Here is a 20739-nt window from a genome sequence, read left to right as displayed (position 1 = left end):
ATTATTTTTATTTCTTAATTACTGGACTTGAGACAATTTATATTTTTGTTTTGTAGTTTAACGCGTCTATGCGTTTCTTATGTACGCAACCGTCAAACAAGTGTAAAGTGACCAACAGCGCATCCTGCCGGAAATTCTCATAACCATTTTTGACAAGCGTCACCACGCTTAATCATCTCATCTCATCTCATTAGCCATACCGCTTATCCTTATTAGGGTCGCGGGGGGGCTGGTGCCCATCCCAGCCATCTTTGGGCAGTGGGCAGGGGACACCCTGAACTGGTTGCCAGCCAATCGCAGGGCACACAGGGACAGACAACTCATTCGCTCATTCACACCTAGGGACAATTTGAACCGGCCAATCCACCTGAAATGCACGTTTTTGGAACGTGGGAGGAAACCGGAGTGCCCGGAGGAAACCCACGCAAGCACGGGGAGAACATGCAAACTCCGCACAGGAAGTCTGGAGCTGAATTTGAACTCACGGCAGGTTCCCATGACATGAACTGTGCTGCACAAGCGCTAACCACTGCGCCGACGTGCTGCCCACGCTTAATCATACAATTGGGTTATTCCTGTCAATGAAAGTGAAGTATGTTTGTACTATAAATTATGTATTTATTGTTCATAAATTTCAACCGGTGCGTGACATGGAACGAAAACATTGATAACTGATTATATTTTTTCCCCAAACTAAAATATCAGAGCTATTTGAAAATGGTAAGCGTTTAGTCAGCATTATTTTTATTACCAGTACTATTATTATTATTATCATTATCATTATTATTATTGGTATTAATTCAGTCAAGAAACGATGGGATAAATGGGTCCATATTTTCTACATGCAGGATGCCTAAATGTTTGCGCAAGCTTTCTCAACATTTATTAAATTCAACACAAAAGCAAATATACTCGTCTAAACGCACACACTAAAAAAGGTAACCCGAATGTAAATTGATCAGCAAATGAGAAATAAAAAACACTTTTCCGTCTAAATGCTTTGCACATCCGGTTAGTGCGTCATTCGGTTGAATAACATTGCAACTTGTAAGCTAGCTAACAGCAACGTTAGCAAACAAGCGCGTAAATACGAAAAAAACATCGACTATGTATTGTTGAGTAGTTTAAACATTTGTGTGCTTTTTCGTAGCAATGGCGGCGTCGTTGTTGCAGCATCGTCTTGCTCTTTGTACGAAATATAATCGTGGCTTAGCTTGGACGTGGTCAAGGCTTAACTATCACATATTAGCTAAGAAGGCGGCGACCAGTGGCAATGTAAACAATGAGCGTTTTAGAAAGATGCTTTTTGCATTATCCAATCGGACTCTTTCTGGACATTCTCGAAAATTAATTCAGGTAAGACTTTTTCGATCGATTTCTAACACATAGTAGTTGGGAGGAAAAAAAAAAACGTCTAAATGACGTCTAAAATACAACTATGTTGCTGACCAAAATGCGTTTTGAACGGGATCAAAATGACACCCCAAAGCCGTAAACGTGTTCGCCGTTTTTTTAATTATATAATCAAAGTCATAGACTGAACGGAATTCTTGCACCTCATATTGTTGTAATATGATATAATGAAATTGTGAATGTGTTTAATTGCTGTTAAAAATGTCGACAAGAATTGTTCAAACGTCATATTGTTAGTAAATGACATAACGAAATTGTGAATATGCTTAATTGCTGTTAAAAGTGTCGAGAAAAATTGTTCAAACCTCACGTTGTTTATTTGCTGTTAAAAGTGTCAATGAAATTGTTCAAACCAAAAAAACCTTTCCATATCACTGTCAAGGTGAGAGTTTAGTTTTGTTTGATTGCTTCCCACCCAAACACAAGCTGGTTGAAAATACGTCTAAATTACGTCTAAAGGGCATCTTTAAAAAGCCAGCATAAAGACTTGTATAAGAGCTTAAGTCAAGTCATGTTTATTTCTATAGCCCTTAATCACATGGAGTCTCAAAGGGCTGCACAGACCACAGATTATTGCAAACCACAGACCATTATGACACCACCCCTGATCCAAAACCTACATGAGGGCAAATAATACACAGATATTGTCAGCATAAAATTTAGGTTATTCAAATGCTATAGAATAGAAGTCAGGACAATAATATTTTGCTTTTAAAACTCTTAGATGCAATTCAGCTATAGGTCAACATCATAAAATATGCCGGTCTGGTATTAGTCTGTGTCAGTGTCATTAACTATGCTATTGGCTGAAAAACCTTCCACAATGGCTTTCTTCTTTAAAGTCTATAATCCCGTAGACTTAAAGACTGCAAATTGGTGATCTAATGTATTATATTAATTTGTTGGCTATTTTTAAAAAATCAGGCAAATAAAATAATGGACTTAAATAAATGTTGGCCCCCTTTTACATAATGATCCAGGTACGGTTCGTTTGTTTGTTTGATTGCTTGCTACCAAAGCACAAACTGTTTGAAAATATGTCTCGATGAGGTCTAAAGACTGACTGGGTTGCCGGCCAAACTAAGTCTTGAAGAAGGTGTCTAAAAGACATTTAAAAGCTGTAAAAGTGTTTGTCAATTTTCAAATGAGGCAATTAAAATAATGGACATACAAAAAGAACCATACGATTACAGATCATTGAAAAATACAATTTTCTGTATTTGGACGGCTTTTGCAACTTGTGTTGTCTGTAGTTGACTTACTGTAATCAATTAACTGATCCATTTAGATTTGTCCCTATATCAAACTAATAGCCCTTTGCACTAATCGATGACAACGAAATAATTAGCTCTTAGCTTCCAAAAGGGTGGTGACCCCTGAAATAGACCGTTGAATGATTCTCTATTATCATAACTCTTACATGTTTCACAACATCAAAAATGTTTCTGTTCCAGAATATTCTTTACAGACCATTGAGTCCCACGCTGGCTGGAATCAGCGGAGATTTAGTTAGGAACAACTTGCTTAAAAATCCTGTGGGTTTAGTCAATTTACTAGGTAAATCTTTGTAAAAGTATGTGCATTATTTCCCCAATCCAGCAACATTCCATTGAAAACTGTTTCATCCTAGGTGGTACAAACTTCTTCAGTACAACGCAATCCAAACAAACAAAAGAAAAAAACAATGCACCGAAAGGAAAAAGCCCAGAAGAAGATGAAGGTAAAACTGCACTGGCTTACATGTGTTATAATTTCCCTTACACATCCATTTCTTTCACTATTATTCTTCTCAGAGGAGAAGAAACGTCGTGAGCAGGAGGAACAAATGTACCGAGAGCGCCTGCGGAACCTCTTCATCATCGCCGTCATTATGAGCCTGCTCAACTCTATAAACACGAGTGGCGGGAACATCTCTTGGAATGACTTTGTCAACGAGATGCTAGCTAAGGGAGAGGTGTCACGCGTTCAGGTTGTTCCCGAAAGTGACATTGTGGAAATTTACCTTCACCCCGGGGCAGTTATCTTCGGCAGGCCTGTATGCTGTCCGCTGTGTAAATACCAAATACAATATTTCTCTTTTTTTCATAATCCTGCCAACTTTCATGTGTATCTTCCAGAGGCTTGCGCTCATGTATCGGATGCAGGTGGCCAACATAGATAAATTTGAAGAGAAACTTAGGGCCGCTGAGGAGGAGCTGAATATTGACACAAAGGACCGGATTCCAGTCTCATATAAACGGACTGGATTCTTTGGAAAGTAAGAGTCTTGTCTTTTAAGTTTGATGTTCAGTTGACCTATGGCGTCCCTACCTAACGATGTGTTCTCGGCCCCTCATTACTGCATTTTTTCCCAACATACAACATCAACAACCACTTATTTCACCTACCCAAAAATTTCAAAATTCAAACTTTGCAGTGGTCGTGCATATGCCTGTGCGAGTACAGTGCCTCATACCTTTTTAACATGTTTGTCTGATATTGGTTAACATAATATAAGACGCTTGCATGCTATCGGTTTGCGTCTCAGCATCATGATGCTGAAATGCTATTGTCTAACCCACCTCCCAAAATGCCTTTCTTTCTATTTTTAGTCTACAATGTCATGTAACAAGCTCTGTTTAGATATGGGTCCCAAGAGTTGCAGTGATGCTAAATGGAGAAGCAAAAACAACCATAGACACAAAGCTTGAAATAATAAAGTGATCCAAAGAGAGCACACGTATCATTACCCCCATCAGGGAACATGGCCGTAACGTAATCAACTATAAGTCAATGAGGCGATGAAAGCAACAACGAGTTCTATGGGCATGGAAATCCCCGCAATTGGAAGATTAAAAATCTGTTTTGCTTATAATATGCCATCTTTTCCCCCCTCTGCATTAACCCACTCACTCCACTGTACCAGCTCAAGTAATTTTACTCCAAAGATAACAAAAATTAAAATTTTCCTTTACATGTATACCTATTCATAATGTTATCGAATCATATACATGTATATAATATATAAGCAGCACTTACTGTACAATCCAGACTATAAGGCGCACCTGATTATAAGCCGCTCCCAGTACATTTTTTAAGGAAAAAACTTTTTGTACAAACATAAGCCGCACCTGACCTTATGTCGCGTGTGCCCTCATTGAAACATGAGATATTTACAAAGAAAGACGGTACACAGAAAGAGTTATAATTACCTCAACATTCCGACAGCCTGCCGGTAGGCCGCCGGACTTTTGATTAAACAATTGTCTGTACTATGTCACCAGTCACTAAAATATATCATGCCACACATCATTGGAAAGCTCAAACTCCTGGGATTCATTTCAAAATATACTCATCAAAGTAACTTCACAATCAGTTTGAAACAAGATACCCGAAAACTACAAAGCCGAGGTTGGCTGTCTTCAACTTCTTTGAATGTCAGCGAAAATGGCTTTGTTACGTAAGGAGAAATAATATAATCCAACAGTGTAAAATATTTACTCCAAAACACCTGATATTGCAAACAGATAAGTAGGAATCTGCCTAAAACATTTCTGCTTCGTTGGATGCTTCTTGGAAACCTGTTTGTTTCACCACATTATTTTTGTTTACAAATGAACAGACTTGTAAAATTATCCTCGATATGGTAGTTAGTGCCCCGCTTTTGATTGACAACATTTCCATTAAGAGGGTTTGTTCATTCTATTTTTATTAATGTACAAAGCGCAAAAGTTACATTGAACATGCGTCTTCCTCGACACATATATTCACCTTTACTGCTCAGGTGCCCCTGGAAAAAAAAAAAACGTAAATTGCGTTAGACGCAGGGTTGAAAGCTTGGGAAAAAACTCTCGCCTTATAGTCCGAATTGTACGGTAATATATACTAGAGGTAAGATCTTAGGCCGAGCCTGAAATTCAATTCAGGCCTAAAATATCAATCATTATGTTTGGGTTCGTGCCCAGGTTTCTCTCTCGCTGACTTTCTTAGAATTAGCCACCTGTCATGTCCTGTTTGTTTTTCTTTGTGAAGAAACCATGCAGCGTCGTATGCAAGCTCTAGGCACCTGACCTTGTCAGCAATGTCGGATATTGAGAAGTGGGTATGTGGCGGGCGGCGGAGCTGGCCTAAATCAAGGGTGACTCCCAAGTCCTCACTAATGAAATAGGAAAATTCAGGTTTGCTTCAGCCTCGGTCCATCAAATCAAGTTGATTGGCTGGGCTCGGCCTGAGCTGGGCTTTAATACGCTCGGGCCTGGTTCAGTTTTTTTTTTTTTTTTTAAGCCCGTTATTACCTTTACAATATACTATCCATCCATCCATTATCTGCACCGCTTATCCTCAGTAGGGTCGCGGGGGTGCTGGAGCTCAACCCAGCCATCTTTGGGCAGTGGGCCGGGGACACCCTGAACTGGTTGCCAGCCAGTCGCAGGGCACACAGAGACAGAGAACCCGCTCGCTCATTCACACCTAGGGACAATTTGGACTGGCCAATTAATCTGACATACTTGTTTTGTGGGAGGAAATTGGAGTGCCCGGAGGAAACCCACGCAAGCACGGGGAGAACATGCAAACTCCACACTGGAAGGTCTGATCTCACGACCTCAGATCTGTGCCGCACACACGCTAACCACTGTGCCGCCGTGCTGCCCGCAATATACTATTTTGTTACAAATGTTTAATATGCTCATACAATTTGAATGTTTTTACCTGGGCTACCAAGGTTTGGGAAGGTATTAGCTGAATACCATAGTTTTCTATTCCCCTCCATATGACAATTTTACTATGCGATCCCTACTTCAGAACGGATTAATGTCGTATCCCGGAGGCTTACCGTAAACCGGTTGGGAGCTGTGATACTATAATAATCCGGTTTCTTTATGTGGCAGTGCCTTATACGCTCTCGGGATGGCGGCAATTGGCGTGGCGATTCTCTGGTACATCTTTCGCTTGGCTGGCATGGGAGGAAGAGAAGGGGGCTTCAGTGCATTTGTAAGTGATACCCCAAATTGTAATCAAAATCATGTCATACTTCATAGTATGTGTACTCTGAATTTGATAGAATCAGCTGAAGATGGCCAAGTTTACAATCGTGGATGGCAAGTCAGGGAAAGGCGTGAGCTTTAAAGACGTGGCAGGCATGCACGAGGCGAAGATTGAAGTAAAGGAATTTGTTGATTACCTCAAGGTGGGAGCCATGCGCTGGTGTGGATTTGTTTTCTTCCAGAATCTGCACTGTAAAAGAATACAATGTTACCCCACCGTGCAAAATTGAAATATATTCCGTTAACATAAGATTCTACTTATTAATGTAAAGCTAAAAAGTCTACCATTTGCTACTAATTTATCTTATTTTAAGGATACATTTGCTTATTTCAGTTGAAAAACAAGATCAAAGATCTTAAAATATAAAGTAAACTGTAAGGCGCACCTAAAAGCCTTTATTCTTTTCAAAAGCTGACTGTGCGCCTTATATATGGATCAATATTGAGTCGCAAGGTCTCACAACTAAGGCAAGCAGCCGCCGACTATTTTCCCCCGAAGGCGATGTAGTCCGCGGTGTATGCTGGGATATATATGCCGCCGTTTCATTTCCTAACCAATGTGTCAATCATCATTTCAAAAGCAGGCGGGTCCTTTTTAGCATTTACAGGCTCACATGGGCTAAAGCGGGGCAAAACAAAGCCTGCAATTGGCCAAAAAAAGATGGAATGTGAAACACACGTTAGGGCGCTCTACGGCATGGTGGAAACATTTTTTACTAGTCTGTATTTGTAAACAGAAATTATGGGCCTAAAGAGACAGCTAGCAACAAGCAACGTCTATCAATGCAGATGCTTCTTGGCAGATTTTTTTTTATTGTCTGCATTATTGCCTGTTTTTGAGTGTGTAATTATTTTATGCGGTTGGATTTACAACACTCACGGATGTAAGAGGACCATGGTTGCATATTATTATTGAACGTGATGGCTGCAGGATGACTTTTGTCGTGAATAGTCATGAAAATACGGTACCTAAAGTAAGAGACATTTTCCGCCACTGGTGTAAAAATGTATTTTTCACAGCACAAAAGGGCATTACTCTTGTAAATAAGTTAAACTTGTTTTTTTTTTTTAATTGTTCCATCAACCACGTGGTAATTATTTTCTACCTAGATTAGAAATACAATTTGTAAAATAAGGTAACGGATCTTCCAGCTATTAGATGAGATATTTTCTTAAGTATACATTTTCCTTTTTGACTAGAAAAATGAGTTAAAATTGAGTAAAACTATAAAAAGTACACCCTAAATGAGTAACATTTTCTTACAACGGAGTAACATTTTTTTTCGAAGAGGTGCCAATGAAAAAGAAATTAACAGAGCTTCTTCGATCGATGCTATTTTATATGTAGAATCCTGATCGGTACATCCTCCTGGGAGCAAAAGTGCCGAAGGGGGCATTACTGCTCGGACCCCCAGGCTGTGGAAAAACCCTGCTAGCGAAAGCTGTTGCTACCGAGGCCCAAGTCCCGTTCCTGGCCATGGCTGGCTCTGAATTCGTTGAAGTCATTGGAGGTATGACGTTATATATTATTATTGTGGGGAAAATGTATTAGTGATCTTAGCCTGGTATTATCCTGCATTGCCTGATGAGAGAAATGGGAGCAAAGACAGTAAATCAATAGACTGACTTAGAGCTGATAAACGATATATGAAAATTTTGTTTTTAAAAAACAAATTCTAAATACAGTAGACTATCTCAAGCTTCGTTTCCATTGTTATCAACCTTTTGCTTCTCCCTTAAGCACAAGGGAGACCCACAAACAAATTAAAGTTACACAAGGTTTTGAACTGAACGAAAAGTTACTATGGCATTGTTGGGAGGGAGTTCAGCTAATAGAATATTGGCATCTTGATGATTCTGTGACTGTAACCTATAACAGACCATCATCCTATGATGTTGATCAATAACAGCCAGGCACCTTAGAAACGCAACTGACACAGTCATACGCATGAACACTGCAAAGTTTTTTGTAGTTTTTGGGCACATGAAATAAAATGCCGTTATGTAGGGCCAAAAAGGCATCTTATTTCTCATTATAACATGGAAATATTATAAGCTAGGGATGCTGGTTTCTTCTGTATTGACTGGTCTATATCCGACCAGTCAGATAAGTCTAAAGTGGCCAATAAAGCAAAGAGAAAATCTAGTACCGCCTTTTGCACAGTTTAAAGTAAAAAGTAAAACAAATTTAAATGTCCACAGGTTTGGGTGCTGCAAGGGTGAGGAGCCTGTTCAAGGAAGCTCGTAGCCGCGCTCCCTGCATCGTCTATATCGATGAGATCGATGCTGTCGGGAAGAAGCGCTCAACCAACATGTCCGGCTTCTCCAATACTGAGGAAGAGCAGACGCTCAACCAGCTGCTGGTTGAGATGGATGGTAGGTTCTAATTCTGTTTTATAACCAGAGATCATGCCCTTAAATACATGTTTTCCTATACAGGAATGGGAACAACAGACCACGTGATTGTCTTGGCCTCCACAAACAGAGCAGACATTTTAGACAATGCTCTGATGAGACCTGGAAGATTGGACCGACATATCTTCATAGATCTTCCAACCTTGCAGGTGACCCACCCATACTGCCACTATTCTATACTGGTCACTTGAATGCAATTCAGAAATACGACCCCAAAGACTAAAAAACAAACTAAATTGGTTTCTCTCAGGAAAGGATGGAAATCTTTGAGCAGCATCTGAAGATCCTGAAGCTCACTCAGCCAACCAACTTCTATTCTTTGCGCCTGGCTGAGCTCACGCCCGGCTTTAGTGGTATGCGTGGAATAAAACAAAGGTAAAATCTTGATCACGTGTTGAGTGATGAAATGATTGTGTCTATAGGTGCTGATATTGCAAATATATGCAACGAAGCTGCCCTGCACGCTGCAAGAGAGGGGTACAAGTCCATCGATACTTTTAACTTTGAGTATGCGGTGGAGAGAGTCATAGCAGGTAAGGCACAATAAGACACTTTTTTTTTAACCCTGTCATTGGAGATAGTTGCATCAGAGCTTTACACTGCAAAGATGTTTTACTCCATTGGGGGAAAACGTAGCTTACTTTTATTAGTTTTTCTTGTTTTATGATATTCTATCGTGTTTATTAAATTAAATTTGAGAAAATTATCCCTAAAATAGGCACCCTTATCTTAACAAGCGGATGGGAAATATGTTTTTTTATTTTAAGAAATATTTTCTACCAATATTTGGGAAAAAACACTGAAAATGAGAAACATCTGCTTGTCAAAAATTGTGTTTTTTTAAGTATTCATTTTCTGTTTAGAGTAGGAAGTTCAAATTTTTCAAAACTAGAAAAATGACACTCAAAATAAGGAATAAATACAATCTCACCCCGTTAGCTGAAAATTCTGCTTATATACAAATATTATTTTTTCTTTTTAAGGTAGTGTATCATGAAAAAAATAAAAAACAAATCCATACAGTGAGCAAATATATCCTTCATGATCTAGATAAGATAGGTTTGCTCATTTTAAGGGTGTTTTTATTTACTTTTAAACAGTCTACCATGGTCTCAATAATAATTTCTACCAAGATGGGAAAAAAACCTAAATTGAGCCAGCAATCTACAACATTCTAGATAAGATACATTTAATAATATTTATTGCCTCCTCAAAAAACTTCAATTCAGTAAAAAAAACATTGGTGTAAATACTATGCAAAAATTTATGAACTATCATACCAATGTTAACTTTAAGAAAAAAAAATCATAGGTCGAAAAAAGTGTTTTTATTTTACACAGTGGAATCCACACTTTTCCACTAGATGGTTCTGGCCTTTCTCGCCTTATCCATTATGAAAAAGTAAGCGGTTCTTAGTCTCTGAAAGCCCAGCCTTAGGTAACCCTCTCTTTTGAGGTTCTATACTCCAGACTGGGGACTCCGCCCTGCTTTATTCCTGGACCCTGGCTATTTCAGCTGAAAATGAAAATCTCCATTCTGATCCCTGAATAAATTCTTACAACCCCATTTGCAGAAATGTTTTGCTTTCTTTTTAAGATTTTGAATTTTGTATTTATAACAAAATGAAAAAATCATCCTTGAAATAAACAAAATAATCTTTAGCACATGGGAAAACATTATGCTCATTACAGAAAACATGAAATAAGCAAAACATTCTAAAAAAAAACAATTTTAATATTTTATCATTTTAAAAAGTGAAATTTAAGCCACATTTTCCGCCATTGTGATAAGAATGCATTTTTTGGAGTGTAACACTGGAATTGGGAAACGTATCATTTTATCTTTTGATCGGCACCATTGTGTGTTTTAAGGAAGTGTAAAAAGAAGTAAGATCCTCTCCAAAGAGGAACAGAGGGTGGTCGCCTTCCACGAATCGGGACACGCCTTAGTAGGGTGGCTGCTTGAACACACCGAGGCGGTCATGAAGGTAACACACTACGTCGATATTTGGGTTGAGTGACATTGTGCATTGAAAAAGGCATCAAGAGTGTCTATTTTTTTGTCGTTTTAGGTGTCCATTGCGCCTCGGACCAATTCAGCGCTGGGATTCGCCCAGATTTTACCTCGTGACCAGTACCTGTTCACTCAGGAGCAGCTCTTTGAGCGCATGTGCATGGCCCTAGGAGGGAGGGCTGCAGAAGCAATTATATTTAACAGGGTGACAACAGGTAAATGTCAAATACAGTCCTCTTTAACACTCGCAATGTAAAGATAGATTTGGGAACTACCGGTACTTAAAATCTTATGTTTTTAGTTTAAAAGGATGCACCTTAATATTGCAGCTTTGCATTATTACCAAATGTAGAATCCATTCAGTCTACCCTAAAATGTGAAATGTCCAAAGCCATCGGGCACAAAGTAGCTCCCTAAGAACACTTGAGTAGCCAGCAGACTGGTTCTGAAAATAGCTTACCAGTTATGGGTCAATGTGATTTTCTGGGTAATCTGATTGCCCACTTGCATTAGAAATCATTGTCATGATCAGTGCTTTGAAATACATGATGAACTCATCATAACCTCATAAGCTAGGGATGCTGGTGTCTTCTGCATTGACCCATGTAGATCCAACCAGTCAGCTAAGTCTAAAGTTGGCAATGAAATAAAAAGTTATTTTTTAAAATAATCTATAATTTAGTAAATGATTCATTGCCCTTATATAAGCAGTGTCTGAGGGCGTGCATCTTTTACGTCGGGCGTACAATTTACAAAATGTCTCCGCCCGGGTAGCCGACAACTTTTTCGAGGAAAAAAAAATATTTCGCTTTTTTTTTTTTCCCAAATCAAATAAAACTTTTGCTTTATTAAGTTTTCGAAATCTTTGTAAAGTTTGGAAATTTCGGTTCGTTTAGCAATTTGCATACTCGGCAGCCAATCAGAAGCCTGAATGAATAACTTTGTGCTTCTGGACTTTCCCCAGCTTTATAAGGTCTTTCATTTGCATATCGTTTTCCAAAGTAGACGCACAGAAAACACAAGAAAAATGGATAAGTGGTTAGGAATCAAGCCAAAACCTCAGCCCCAGAAGAAAGATTCAAAAGAAGCTATGAAAATTTATGACGCTACTAAACGTAAACGTACATTAAAAGCATCGTGGAAAGTTCACGTGGCCCGTAGCAGACGACTCAACGCAAACATTGCATGAATGAAGATGAGTAAATACAGGTACATACTGATGGCAGATAGAAAACAGCGATATCATATACATGCAATGGATGTTATTAGGAGATTTATGATAAACTTAATTTTCAAGTCAAGTCCATTTTTGTTTGTATTGCCCTTAATCTCAAAGAGTCTCAAAGGGCGTTGTTCTGTTATATATATTCTGATTATCAATCCTTAATACTTTGCAACAATGTTTTTTTTTTCTATTTATTTTTTTTTCTTTTTATTTTGCGATTAGTCGTCTTCTTGTGATTTAAGTTGTAAAAAATGAGGCAGGCAACTTAATGGATGGGCAGGCAACTTTTCAAAGTTGTCTGCCCTGGTGTCCGGTAACTTTTTGTCATGAGTTTCGTACACTGATATAAGGCAGATGTTTAAGTGGTTGATTGAGCCTATTTTAACCTTCTCATAATTACAACCTGCTGATAAAATGATAATGACATTGTAACTACTTAGTAATGGCATGATAAATTGCAATTATAGAAATCAATCTCAAACCACAGCCCTTCGGATTATTCAATAACAAAGTTGCAGTTCTCAGCTTCGAAAAGGATTGTGATCCCACAGACTTAAGCTATTGACAATTCATTATCCCTCATCAATTTCCTTTACTTTATTTCGGTGTATTCCTGCCACATTCCTAAGACTGCTAAGAGTTAGGCAACGTAAGATTTGTTTTGAGTTTACCTTCAATTCCTTGTTCCTATTTTTTTTATTCTATTCTATTATTTGTCATCAAAAAACAAACAACTGCCTATTGTAGCAATGAGATTGACTGTAAAGGAGCAGTAAAAATATATTGTGATTTATAACATTTTAAACATGAGAAAATGTTTTATAATAAAAGCAGGTGGTACAGTCAAGGCAGGGGTCGGGAACCTATGGCTCGCGAGCCATATATGGCTCTTTCTATGAGTATCTGTGGCTCAGAGACAAATTTGATTGCATGGAAAATTTCTCCATCTTGTTCAAAATTTGACACGTCTTTCCAATTCAGGTCCACGTAAGGCCAAACCAAAGCTAGTCAACATGAGATTTCTTCGCAGTATATATAGGGCACGTTTTCACTACAATTTACAGTCAAGGTGTCACACAAAAAAAGGGGGGAAAAAAACTCGTTTTGGCTGTACAACGCTAAAGAATCCTTTATATAAAAGTTCACTATATAATCTGTGTTCAGTGTTCAGATACCTTATGATGAATCCACAGAACTGTAAATATGCCAAAACACCGGAAGAGAACTTAGTCATTTAATTGGGTGAGTGGGAGGGATGGGTGGAGCTATGCAAAATGTGCAAGCACTCCCTCCCATCTCTCGCCCTAAGCCGTCTGCGCCAAAACTGAGCTCATCAGGAGTTTAACCGATCTTGAGTAATTGCAAGAAAGAGACAAGTTTAAAGGTGTATGTTTGTTGATTTAGGGACAGGGGCTCTGGCATTATTCTCTTTTCATAATTTTTATCAAATCATCAAAAATAAAAGGTGCTGAAGACTATGCCTTTGTCTGGGGCGCGGGTTTAGCAATTTAGTAAATTTGTCTCATAATATATGGTGTGGCTCTTTCCCAAAATAAAATTAATGTTTTTTGCTTTTATGGCTCTTTGAGTCAAAAAGGTTCCCGACCCCTGGGTCAAGGTCATTTTTATCTTTTTTTTTCATTCGCTCTTAGTTTGCAACTGTTTTGGTGCACTACCTATAGTAGACAGAGAGTGGCAGTAATGCACAGATAGTCAACATGATAACTGGTGGGTGGGGTTTTCATTTACGGTAACGTGGAACAAAAGGTATCTCCTTTTTTCCACTTTTTGGTCCTTACCAAATGCTTACAACACAATTTTGTGGATTGTTAATAAACTGAAGTGACTGTTGGGTTGTTTTAAACAAAATAAAACCGTTTTAGAATAGTTTTGTACAGTATGACTCAAATTTACACCGTGGATATTTGATAAAGGCAAAACAATTACCGTATTTTCCGCACTATAAGACGCACGGTGTTATATGAAATGAAATGATCTGCATTTATATAGCGCTTTTCAAGTCAATGACTTCCCAAAGCGCTTTACATTGTGCTTCACATTTCCCAATAGCGGCCGTGATCTGTGCAGCCATGTAAGGCGCTAACCTGCTAATTGGGGGTTCAATGTCTTACCCAAGGACACTTCGACATGTAACACGGACAAGCCGGGATTCGAACTGGGATCCCTTAATCCTAAAACGATCGCTCTACCTCCTGAGCTACTGCCGCCCCGGCGCACCTTCAATGAATGATATATTATAAACTTTTTCCATACATGAGGTGCACCGCATTATAAGGCGCTATAAGTGCATGCTGGTTTAAGATCAGGTAATTGTGCAATTTTGTAATTGTTATCTTGTGCAGTCCTTCGAGGCATTTTGTGATTAAGGGCTGTATAAATAAATGTGACTTGACTTGACTTGGCTACAGTAGAGGATGTAGTTACGTTATGCAACCATTAGATGGTGCCGCGCTACAGGGAATGTCAACAAAACAGTCAGATAGGTCAGTCAAACTTTATTAATTGATATAAAACAATCTTTCCACAACTCCATTCACTCCCAAAATGAATAAACAGCTGTTTTATTATTTTCTCTGAGGTAAAGCATTTTCATGACACATCTTTGAACAACAGCAAGGCATAACATTTTACTTTTCCTCCATTTAGTCAACACGCAAAAAAACGTCTGATACTGTTAAACAGACATGGGGACTTGAGACTTAGTGACTTGGACTCGAGTCGACTCGAGTCGCTGTTTTTATGACTTGTGACTTGACTTGGACTTGGCAATCTAAGGCTGAGTCCCATTCTTCGCACTTTCACTCGCTATGTGCCCTAGTCACTCGGTTTGCGCGTTCACGTGAAAATGGGGTGTGTCCCGATACTCTCAAGACCGAGGCAGAAGTGCCCTCAAACCATGTCGTAGCCACTTCAAGACCGAGGGGGCTCTCGACCTCCCTTGGCAGCGAAGTGACTACCCAGAAGGCTTTGCGAATTCTCAATATCAACAAACATGCCCGGAAAGGAACCGCACAAATGTAAGTAGTTTTCCACAACTACGCATGTATTTGCAACAAAATGTATTGAGATATCTTAGTTGGACGTAAATGCAATAGAAAATCGTATTTTCGCGTTAAAACATGAACATTGCAAAATCGCTACTTTACGAAGTGCACAAATCTACCAAGGGAGCTGCCAAAAAATAATCTTCACGCTACAAACTCAAAAGTAGGATAACTGCAGAAAATCACGGTTCAGCCCATCCCTGTTTGTATCTTAAACGAGTCGTGTTTTTACATGTACATGGCCAGTCGCTAAAGGAGCATAGTCAGAATAACGTTCTGGACATACGCGCTTGTTTACTGCACACAATTTCGGGTGTCGTGTTTTATTTACAATATGATTATTTCATGTGAGATCAGAATGCATTAGTTTTCATCATGCATTATGAGTAATGTCTCCGAATTTCACGTGGAAATACAGTTGAAACAAATTACTATCACACAGTCCACTGCCTTCTCTGTAAACACATATTAAGTAAACTAATTACCTTTTCAAAATGTTGTCCAAATGTGGAGACAATTCTAAAGCATATGTGATGCTGGCCAATAGAAGGCTCTTACAGCCATAAGAATAACATGTCAATTTTGTGTATCTATTCACTATCAAATAATTATCCAGAACACATCCTATAATTTCTCACATCAACTTGTTGAGCATCCTATACACAGTTGTTTTTGTGCAATACACAAGCATTAAGTAATTCTTGTTTTTTCCACCCAACCTAAAGGCCAATGTAGAACGTCCCGTGGAAGAGCTGGCCACCATCACAGCTACCACGCCATCCACACCGACGGGCACGTCGTTGGCATCTTCTAATCCGGCGCCAAACCCCAAATCACCCAGAAAAAAAAGGAAGCACGATACACTCCTTGACTTTTTGAAAGCGGAGTCTGCCGGAGTGAGGAAAAGGCTCGAGGAAACTGTGGCCAAAACTGAGCGGTTCCCGTCCTTTTTGGGAAGCTCGTGGACAAATTTCCAGAACAGTGACATCCCTGCAATGTTTCCCTTTGTTTTATAAAAGGAAAATATTTTATTTTATTAAGAACTCAATGAAGTTCCAGTTTGTGTTTTCCAGCTTTATGGAAGTATTGGTATATTTTTGTTACAATTTGTGACATATTATTTATTTACTATTATGTATTTCGGCCCAATGTGATTGTGTTTTTCTGAAAGTAAACTTATTTAAACTGGAGTGATTTGTAGTTGTTTTCTGTCCAACAGTCACATAGTTCACACACAGTATCTCACATCATTATGAAATAAACCACCAAGGTGTTACTCAAAATAAAGATGTTTATTGAATAGTAATGCAGAAAAGCACGGAATGCAAATGTGGGTCTGACTTCCAAAGCCTAAAACATGGCTTTTGGGCAATTTATTCCATATTAACTGTGGACAATTCTGTGTATCGTGGACTTGGGAACCCTGAAGACCCGTGACACCACACGGTAGGACAGACCGTGGGCCAGCCAGTATAGGCCCTCCAGCCATGGCCCTGTTCCCTCTTTAGCAGCTCCTGCAGGGCCCACATGACCTTCTTGCTCAACCTTAAGTCCTGAATGAGTTTTGACTTCACATCGAACCATAAGCACAGGATGGGAACATTCCTGTCCAACCTGTCCACGCTTATGGGACAGCCACTCTGGAACACAATAGATAACAGACAATTTAGACATAAATGTGGGCATAGATGATGTAAGCATCATGAAAACATGTTGAAATGAGCTTTTTTATATCCAATGACAACTCTTTTGAATTAAATTCCTTATGAACCAAGGTTTTTGGGTCGTACAGGGAAGTTTGGTGACGATATTATGTCAGCTTAAGGGTCAGGTGGACTGTTCTTGTGTTTGTTTACTTTTCATCATGTCACACACTAAAGACCCCTACTATATGTCATAAAATGGCATTAAGATACTAATAAGTAGATTGACATTTATGTCTACACAAACATAAGGTATTATGTGAACGTGCATTGTATGTTAACTTTTACTGTATTTGACCGAACGGGTCATTTTTTAAATGAGTGTACGTACCTTGTAAAGATGAATCAGCACTACATAGCGCCGAAGCTGTCTTCAGTATAGCACATTTCTCCTCCGTTGATTGGAGACACGGAAAAGATGATGAGCTTTCAGGCAATCGGTAATAACACAGCAGTAGCGGGCATTTTTAACATTGCACGAACTCTCCAACTGACACACTACGAGTTGAGACTCGAGTTGTTTACATGTGACGTAGACCAATACGTCACTGAGGTCTACAGCCAATTAATATTACCGCCATCTCCTGGACAGGGGTGGAACCTTGCAAGTCTTGTCCAAACCTTTTCCGCTTTGCACTTCACTCGCGGAGGGCACTCCTCTTCGAGGGACCTCACTGGAGGGTCCTCAGGGCCGAGTGAGAGAAATGGGATTGGGCCTAAGACTCGGGACTTGACTTGTGACTTGACTTGCCCAAGAAAAAAATACTTGGGACTTACTTGGGACTTGAAGGTGAAGACTTGAGACTTACTTGAGACTTGCACATGTGTGACTTGGTCCCATGTCTGCTGTTAAACGTTAGTGCAATCGCAATATAGTGACAATCGTAATGTGCAAAAACAATAACAAGTGCAAAACAATAACAATAAAGCAATAACATAATAACTGTAAAATGTAAAACGTAAACAGCTCATCCTCATGCTTCCTCACCATCGATTCATTAATGTTAAACTCTCTTGCTGCTGCTCTATTTCCGTGCTCTACTGCGTGACTGATCGCCTTTAGTTTAAACTCTGCGTTGTAAGCGTGTCTCTTAATAGGAGCCGTTTCATGGTCTTTATACAAACGCACAAATAAAAGAGAATCGTTGTTTAATATTTCCCAGTATGCACAGCGCACTTCTTCTACGTGAAAAATTGAGTCGGTGGCTGCTTCTCTTAGTTGCGAGACCTTGCAATTCAATATTGATCCATATATAAGGCGCACCGGATTATAAGGCGCATAGTCAGCTTTAAAAAAAAAAATCAGATTTTATGTGCGCCTTATAGTGCGGAAAATACGGTAAAAAAAGACAAAAATGGAGATACATTTTCATCCCCACATTACAGTGACCATACAACCCAGCTACACGTCTAAATAAATAACGAAATTCCAAACTGTTGCTAAGAAATTTGTCCTAAAATGTCATATATACAGACCTGATTGTTAATAAGATAATGCAAATGCTATAATTCCTGAAACAATTGTAACGAGTTTGTGAATTCAACCCATACCTTGATCAAAGAGTGAACTTACTCTGGTATCCCAAGGAGCTCAGGACGACCTTCGCAAGGTGACACGTGTGGCGTATTCCATGGTGAAGCAGTACGGCATGTGCAACAGTGTCGGACAGGTTTCTTTCCCCGAAACGGAGGAGCAGGGAGCCGTCGGGAGAAGACCTTTCAGCCAAGGACTCCAGGAGCAGATGGACCATGTGGGTTATTTTCTCTTTTATAACATTTTATTTTGCAAACTCTTCAGATCAGGGGTCACCAACGTAGTACCCGTGGGTACCCGCTAGCCTACTGAGAATACCTGAGTAGTTCACAGACTGGTTCTGAAAATAGTTCACCAGTGCTGGGTTTTTGTGATTTTCTATTTTAACACTATTTTTAACAACAACAACCTGGTAAAAATAAAACATTTTAATAACAGCATTGGAGCAACAGATAACATTATCTGTTATATTAGAGATGCATATCAAACTGCTCATCATCCTTCTCTTGCCTTCAAAAATATTGGTTACCCCTGGTTTGGATAACGTTTTAAAAATGTATATATTTTCAAATAAGAATGAAGTTGCATTTACTGTATTTGTCATTCTAGGAGGCCAAGGTTTTGATCGCCCGTGCATATCGACAAACAGAGAAGCTGCTAATAGACAACAGAGACAAATTGACACTGGTAGGATTTCCTCTTCTAATTTTGTACTCTGTCGCCTCTACCTTACTATACAGTAGAGCCCTGGGGTACAACAATCATCCTTTCTGAAGTGGGAACTGCAAGGTAAAATTGCCTTATAGCGCTGAATAGAAACCTATGGTAATGTATACTGAACTCCCATTACCACTGATGAAAAAACTTTTAAAACATTAAAATAACAAAATAGTATATACTAACATTGTAAATCAATATGCGTGTAAAAAAAAAAAAAAAAAAAGAAAGAAAATGTTGTTTACCTTTGGTGTGACATGTGTTGAGCTGGTACAGTGGAGTTCATGGATGGATGCAGGGATGGAGATTGTAATGACATTTTAAATTTTTGGGGGATTTTCCAACTTTGCTTTAATCGCCACATAAGTTTTATTAATAGTCCTGATTGTGTCTTGGTTACAGCCATATTTTTAGCAAAGGAAGCAATTTGTGTGCCTTAGTCATATGTCTTGATATTTGCAAGCTTTGTTCCCATGGTTATCAAGTATTTTTATTACTTTTAGCATCACCGCAAGCTTTGGGATCCATAGAGGATAAATACAGTACAAAAATATAGTATTGTATTGCAAACTCAGAATGTCATTACGAGACGCATGAGATTTTGAAAGGCATTGTGGGAGGTAGTTCAGTCAATAGTATATAATTTTCCTGATGTCTTGATGCAAACCAACAGCAGAGTAGCATTTTATATGACGTTGGCCAGAAGCAGACAGGCATCTTAGATAGCTTTGAGGCACTCAACTCTCAAAGTCATACGCACAGAAACCGCAAAGTTTGAATTTTGCCATAAAGAGGGGGCGAAAAACGTCTTATTCCAACACCGTTAAGGGGTTGCCTCATCTCGGGGCTCTGTTGTACTTAAGTTTTGCCTCCCTTTATTCTTCACAGTTGGCAAACACCCTGCTAGAGCGCGAGGTGGTGAATTACGACGACATCGAAGCTTTGCTGGGTCCTCCGCCCCACGGTCCAAAGAAAATGATTGCCCCACAGAGTTGGGTGGAAGCTCAGAGGGACAAGCAAGACACGGGCGAGGACGAAACGCCGCCGCCTTCACGAAGGGAAAAGGACATGAATCCAGAGATGGTTTGAATTTGACTTCTCGTTCAGCCGCTACTTTATTTTGCTTTTTTTTTTGTGCAACTGATTAGGTTTTTGCGTTGTTGTACTAACTGTTCGGTCGCTCAGAAGCTCGGAAGAAAAAGCAAACATTTGACATGTAGAGTTTGCATTCGGAAGTTTAAATGTACGTTTATAGCAAAGGCAGGAAGTGCTTATTGGTTAAAAGTCATGGGAAGATCTTTTATGTGATTTATTACCTTTCTCACTGCTAATGACAGCTTTAGAGGCAAAAGATCCATTTCAAATTTGGTGCCATGAACAGCTTTATACCTCAGTCCTCTATTATTTAAATTGCTGTAGTTGGCAGTGACTTAACTGGGCTGGCAGTTAATGAGTTAAATGTGTCGGAATAGCAAGTCGAGAATTTAAAATAGAAATCTGCATTTGCCTGAATCCTTAAAAAAACTATATTTTTCAATAAAAAGCTTCAGAAGTTATTTTGGGCCTCATTCTAAAACGTAGGCATGCGCCACTGTGTTTTGTGGTTGGAAATTAAAAGGTATAAATTGAA

The 20739-nt window shown here is 39.1% G+C and overlaps 1 protein-coding gene across 2 annotated transcripts; it reads left to right on the top strand.

The window, feature by feature from the left end:
* The first annotated feature begins 1017 nt into the window (after positions 1 to 1017).
* On the top strand, positions 1018 to 20739 carry spg7 (SPG7 matrix AAA peptidase subunit, paraplegin). Of its 2 annotated transcripts, XM_088333830.1 has the most exons (17): positions 1018 to 1356; positions 2868 to 2970; positions 3044 to 3133; positions 3207 to 3448; positions 3531 to 3670; positions 6282 to 6384; positions 6455 to 6580; positions 7786 to 7948; positions 8640 to 8813; positions 8877 to 9001; positions 9103 to 9205; positions 9275 to 9385; positions 10724 to 10839; positions 10924 to 11080; positions 18446 to 18609; positions 19002 to 19079; positions 19998 to 20739. In XM_088333830.1, exons 1-17 carry the CDS (start codon positions 1153 to 1155, stop codon positions 20196 to 20198), a joined length of 2400 nt encoding a protein of 799 aa, XP_088189956.1. In that variant the 5' UTR covers positions 1018 to 1152; the 3' UTR covers positions 20199 to 20739. The 2 variants fall into 2 exon arrangements, with proteins under 2 accessions (XP_088189956.1, XP_088189957.1); XM_088333831.1 differs by lacking the exon at positions 2868 to 2970 and having other exon boundaries at positions 1209 to 1356.

The sequence above is a fragment of the Urocampus carinirostris genome, chromosome 4, assembly GCF_059441175.1.
Source record: "Urocampus carinirostris isolate Australia breed hairy pipefish chromosome 4, RoL_Ucar_1.0, whole genome shotgun sequence".
Taxonomy (NCBI): domain Eukaryota; kingdom Metazoa; phylum Chordata; class Actinopteri; order Syngnathiformes; family Syngnathidae; genus Urocampus; species Urocampus carinirostris.
The sequence above is the reverse complement of the archived record's forward strand: the minus strand, read 5'-3'. Positions and strand labels throughout refer to the sequence as shown.

Excerpts from the sequence above, each read along its gene's own strand:
- spg7 (XM_088333830.1), top strand. The coding sequence starts at position 1,153 with ATGGCGGCGTCGTTGTTGCAGCATCGTCTTGCTCTTTGTACGAAATAT. Across the intron at positions 3,671-6,281 it reads CGGACTGGATTCTTTGGAAA|TGCCTTATACGCTCTCGGGA; the intron begins GTAAGAGTCTTG and ends TTTATGTGGCAG. Across the intron at positions 8,814-8,876 it reads GCTGCTGGTTGAGATGGATG|GAATGGGAACAACAGACCAC; the intron begins GTAGGTTCTAAT and ends TTTCCTATACAG.